The sequence below is a fragment of the Octodon degus genome, unplaced genomic scaffold, assembly GCF_000260255.1.
Source record: "Octodon degus isolate 3935 unplaced genomic scaffold, OctDeg1.0 scaffold00191, whole genome shotgun sequence".
In the NCBI taxonomy this organism is placed as follows: Eukaryota; Metazoa; Chordata; class Mammalia; order Rodentia; family Octodontidae; genus Octodon; species Octodon degus.
The window spans coordinates 1,062,562-1,068,586 of record NW_004524767.1 but is presented as its reverse complement, the minus strand read 5'-3'; the positions used below and the strand labels follow the sequence as shown (position 1 = coordinate 1,068,586).

Genomic DNA, 6,025 nt, shown 5'->3' with positions numbered 1-6,025 from the left:
CAGAGGCCCGCGCCGCCACACCCACCGCGCGCAGCCCCGGCCGGAGGGGCAGGGCCAGCCCGCGCCCCCCGCCCACTGCGGCTCTCACCTGCCGGTCCCCCAGGAAGAGCAGGACGCCTCCGCCGGGCCGGACGCAGCCGCCGCCGGGCACCTCTCCATGGTCGCTGAGACGCTGCTGCCACCGCTGGCCACGGAGAAACGGGGAGGGGGCGGGCCGCAAGGGGGGTCAAAGGGCAGGCGGTGACGTCACGTGCGGGGTGGGCCGTCCGGGCCGCGCCGGGCGACCGCCTTTCCCGACAGCCTCTGGGGTGTAGGCTTCCGGTGTGGGCGTGGTCGACGGGCTGCGGCTGCTCAGGTGAGGGGCGTGGTGGATCTCGGAGCTACGCGCGCGCGGGACTACCAGAGACTCGGATTGCACGGGGCAGCTGGCTGTGCTCGCGCGACGTTGTGGGACTGTGTCGCAAGTCCTTAGAGTCTCACAGCAACAAGAGGAAACCGCTTCATTTTATAAGTAAACCGAGGGCTGGCAGGGATTCTGTTTAACGGATATTTTGGGGCATCTTGTGCCTGTGAGACATTGTGCTATTTTAATAAAGTTGTGTTTATTAATTATTTATTTTTAGAGCCATAAAGTTTGTCTTCTTAATGGGTAAGAGAATGGAATTTACGGTCAATGTGACTTGGTGGAAGCCATAAAGTTAATCAATTTCAGATTACCACGCTTGCCAGATTACCAGAACACGTATTTAAGGACTGCTTATCTAACTCTCTTCTCATTGACTGCCCTGTCACCTTTTTTCGAAAAAAAAAAAAAGTTGAACACAATAGAATGAGTATTTGTTTTTCAATCTAACCATACTTAAAATGCATATAGTTAAAAGTTAGTATTTTGGATAGAATTTTATAATGTATAATATTTTCAATAAATTAGAATTCTTTTCTCCTGTGGAGATGAAGGTCTGTTACAGTGGAATGGATTAAGATAGGCCAGGTTCTTGTATATGTTGAGGAAAGAAGCCTACATTTCTCAGGAGTAGGTAGCTAGCTATAAAGACCATGGAGAGGGTAGCTGGATAATGATGAACCCGGTAAAAGGAACTCTTGATGAGCTTTAATAATTGAACTCAGGTTTTAATTATTTAAGGTGTCAGATGCTTTGAATTTGAGGTGCCAGCCAACAACTATGACCCCATTTAGCCTGAAGAAGTCCGAGTGGTCATTGTTAATTATTCCTTTACGGCAGTGTGGGCTACTTCAGATGGAGAAATGTTGTAGGCAACTGAATTAGATAGAAATAGGCAGTCAGACAGGGTTGGGCTGGGCCAGGGAGGTGGCTCAGTGGAATAACTGCTTCCCTGGCAAGTGCAAGGGCCTGAGTTCAATCCCGGGTCTGCCACAAACAAACAACAACACAGTGAGCTCTCAAGGACATAGTATGGAACACAATATACCTTACAACTGTGGGAGCGACAGATACTGGAACACAAGATACCTTACAACTGTGGGAGCCACAGATAACTCCCACAGCGGACCAGACTTCAAGACAAAAGAGTAAACAAATGTACCCACATACTTCCCTAGGGGTGGGCATCAGGGGTTAATATTCTAAATAGGTAACAATCATCTTGAATAACCAGAGTCACTAACCCAACCTCCCACAGGAAAAGCCCGTTTTGTATTCATGCCCATTTGCTTCATGAGTCGCTTCCCCATTTGATCACAATTTAGTCAATTTTACCTGAGCAATTGTACTTGTAACCTTCTTGGATGACCATAGCTTCATCCCACCTCTTGTGTAGGTTCCCATGTTTTTCACCTTAAACTTGCCACACTTCATGGTTTTGCACTATAAAAATCCCTAGAAAAGACAGATTCTTTGGCAACCTGCTCAGGACTCCTGTCCCCCTCTTGAACAGAAGCTTTCTTTTCCCCAGGTAAATATATTCTGCTCTTAACCTCTTGTTACTAAAATTCATTCTTCAGTTTTAGAGAACATGAACTCATCCCAGGTATCTTTCAGGTTGGGATTTTCATTCCCCTATATCAAAATGTGTATTCTTGGATTTTTGGTGAGAAATAGTTTTCTTAATTGGATGGCTTAAGTCAATCAGGAACAAAGTTTGTCCAAGAGTCAGTTTGGGACTTTGGCACATTGTAGAGAGGGAGTCTGCATTCCAAATAAACCATGGAATGAGTTAAACAAAAAGATTTGTTGTAGGAATTTGGGGAAATGTGAAGTTAAGGAGATATTATTAACAAGGTGTCATTTTCATAGGCTCAAAAGCAAGACTGTTCAATTGAGAGGCCTATATAAGACTTGAACTGCAACATGGATCGAGGATTCTGTCTTCTTGAAAATTAAAAGGAAGATTGAAATGCATCCATTAGCACTTTTTCTTAAGATTCTACAACTTGGTTGGAAATAGAGTTTGAGCGGTGTCTCCATGTCAAAGTGACTTATGTGTTCTCACCAAGAATGAGATACTTGTTTTAATAATAGATTTTCAAACATTGAACTTTTCGCTTTTTTTTTTTTGTCTGAGGCAGGGTCTTAATGTAGCCTAGGCTGGCCTCAAATGCACAGTGGTCCTCCTGCCTCAGTCTCCTGCGTGCTGGGATTGCAAGTGTGCACCACCACATATGGTCCTGAACACACTAAACTCTATAATACTTTGAGAAAAAGATTTTTCTATGATTGAAAAACTGGTAGTTAGTCAAAGTGAAAGATATTGTGACCCTTAAAAATTCCTGAGGAAAAAAACTTTTATTAACTCTTTATCTGACTTTATCTATGTCTATTATCTATATCTGATGAATAGCAAAGGAGAGTTTTATTTTCTTATTCTAAACTCAATTTTACTTTCATAGGTCCTGGGAAAAGTTTCCTAAGTTCAGGAAGCTCTTTTTGTTGCTTTTGTATATTGTTTAAAAAAAAATTACAGTTGCTTGATGTCTGATTTTCTTGCTTTTGTTCTGCTTTGGTCTAGACTCTTACTTTCATTTCTGTTGTTACTGTGCCATTTATATGTATGAATTCATGATTGAATTCTGCAAGCAGTACAGTGATTTTATTCAAAATACTTATTTTGGAATAAATCTAGGTTTACAGTAAATTTGGAAACAGCACAGAGAATTTTATATATCCTTCGCCAACTTCCCCCAGTGAGAACATCTTACGTTACTTTTAGGTTTTTCAGCAATGCAAAAAGACAGGAAGGCTAAAAGAGGCCCTTATTGATTCTGAATGCACAGAGAGAATCCAAGGGAGATGGGGATCCTCTACCTGAGACAAAGGAGGCTGAGACTCTTATGGACTTTTGCTAGGGGTGGATTTGAGGGGCAGTTTCATTTACACTCAGGGAGCTGACCGGGGTCTCTCTTGTGCATGGAGGTATCTAAGACTGGGGTGGGGAAGGAGGAGGAAGGGCTCATTAGGAAGTAAGTTGTTGTTTGGGGAATTCAGTCGTGTTAGATGACCACCATAATACTTAAGCAATTTATACCCGGGGTAGAACCTATTCTGACCCATTTTTCAGAACTAAGAAATTAACATTTAATTAACTATACATTTTACTTGATATTACCTGTTCTTGTTCCACTAACTTTTCCTGTTCCAGATTCCAATTCAGGACACCATAATGAATTTAAAATCACATTTTAATCATTATTTAGGCATACTTTATAATATATATCTTTCTGAAAACTCAAGTACAAATAGGATTTCTATAAATCAATTTTTAACATGTCAATCTTATAAACATTATTTCTGTCAATCTGCATTATAAAGATAATAGCGTCTATATTGTACTTTATGATTATAGGTCATATGCAAATGTATTGATTTCATAGTCTAAATTATAGAATATTAAGACAGATTAGCAAAGGTGGTCAAAAGTCATGTAGATATACAACCTCTTTGCTTTTTTTTAATTTTTAAAAATCATTCATTTATTTATTTGGTGCAGGGTCTCATGCCTGATTTTGGGGTCTGTTGTGATCCTTTCTATCTGGGAAGAAATGATGGTAGTAATGAAGACAAGAGACAAGAAGACAAGAGCGGGGTTAAGTGGTGACTTGTCTTCCTGGTTGGTAAAAGACCTCACTTCCAGCAACAATATGAACGTTTATTTATACCTTTGCAAAGTTAGTAACACATGACACAAGGTTGCCTAGTGACTAATAGCTGACATTAACCAGCCAAGATGCTTATCTCAGGACCGAGGTAGCTTGTCTGCTTTAGGCACTGAGGCTAGTCCCACTTGCACATATTTGACTAATTTTTTAGCCCCCATGGCTCCTAACGGGCCAGCTTGGCATGAGGTGCTGGGGAACGAACCTAGGTCCTTCTAATTAACAGGCAGGCACTTGGACCACTGAGCTATCTCCTCAGCCCCACATCCTTTTTTTATGGTCAGCTCAGCCTGCCCTGACAAGGCACCATGCCAGGGATTCAACCTTGGTGCCCTGCGCCTGCTGAAGCTTGCCTAAGCAGGTGCTTTAGACCATTGAGCTGTCTTGCTGGCTCCATAACCTCTTTGTTTTATAGAAGATAACTCAAAGCTGTCAAATGGAGTGAGAGCTAATTGAAGTGTGAACTTGAATAACAAATGCCTAGTGGGTTGATTTAGCACAGTTTTGGATATTTCTGGATGATTGGCTTACTAGAAAGAAGAAAATCTTACTTTGGCCTCTTTGGAGGAGTTTCAGTCTTTGCATTGGCTTTAGTTATCTTCCAGGCTTCCAGCTCAGAGTTTTTAGTCATGCAGCATGAACTTTTGGCTTCCTGACACAACATCACATGAAGCATCACAGAGCACCAGGTGAACCCTAACACATACAAATGGCTCAACTAAATTCAAATCATAGGCACAGAGACAGGACTAGAATGATGTCCTTCCTTGTCTGGTGTTTGTAAACATTTCTCAACAATTACATCACCTGCTTCAAGACTTTAAAAAGAATAGGAAGAATTGAGCCCTGAAGTCAGGACTCAAATGCACGTGGAAAACAGCCTGCCTCTTGAGTTTTGATTGAGGCCAAAGGTGTTGCGGTAACATTTGAGTGGGTTAGAAAGTAACTATTCAGAAAAAAGTAGAAATTAGTTCTTAGTAGGCAAAATAACCCATTGGGGGTTGATAGTGTGCAGAGATCTCCCTCACTCTTAGGGGAACGTGGAAGGATAGCAAACGGAAAGAACCAGAATGCATGCCCTCACTAGACACTAAGTTGATTTTTGAACTTTCCAGATTCCAGAAACTTAAAAAAAATTCCTGTTTATTTTGTTTTAGGTATTGGCAATTGAACACAGGCCCTTGCCCATGGTATGCAAGCACTCTATCTTTGAATTATATTGTCAGCTCTAAATTTATTATTTTTTGTTGTACAGATTTAATGTAATTCCTATCAAACTATCACCAACATAACTCACAGACCTAGAGAAATTGTTCCTAAAATTTATTTGGAACCAGAAAAGACCTAGAATGCCAAAGGCAGTCCTCGCCAACAAAGACAAGGCAGGAGGCATTATAATTCCTGACTTGAAATTATACTACAAAGCTACTGTGATAAGATCAGCATGGTACTGGCAACAAAATAGACCTGAGGATCAATGGAATAGATTAGAAGATGCAGAAGCATCTACAAACACATTCAGCCACCTTATGTTCAACAAAGGGGCCAAACATGCTTACTGGAAGAAAGATAGCCTCTAACAAATGGTGCTGGAAAAACTGGCTCTCTGCATGCCAAAAACTAAAACTTGACCCAGGTCTATAACCGTGCACTAAGATAATGTCAAAATGGATTAAAGATCTAAACATTAAAAGAGAAACACTAAATCTCCTGGAAGAGAAAGTAAGAACTCTGGAAGACATAGGGGTAGGCAAAGAGTTCATGAACAAAAATCAAATTGCACAGGTAATAATTGAAAGAATTACAACTGGAACCTCTTATTGAGAAGTTTTTGCATGTCAAAAGAAATTACTGGGGCTGGAGAGATGGCTCAGTGGTCTAAAGCACCTACTTG

At 41.2% G+C, this 6,025-nt stretch overlaps 1 protein-coding gene across 1 annotated transcript in view; it reads right to left on the bottom strand.

The window, feature by feature from the left end:
- Uba6 (ubiquitin like modifier activating enzyme 6) overlaps nt 1–207 on the bottom strand; it is a 63,822-nt gene extending 63,615 nt beyond the window's left edge. Inside the window, exon 1 of the mRNA XM_004644085.3 lies at nt 89–207. Within this exon, the coding sequence (XP_004644142.1) occupies nt 89–159 (71 nt within the window). The 5' untranslated portion in view covers nt 160–207. The remainder of the gene's footprint in view (nt 1–88) is intronic.
- Between the last annotated feature and the right edge of the window lie 5,818 nt (nt 208–6,025).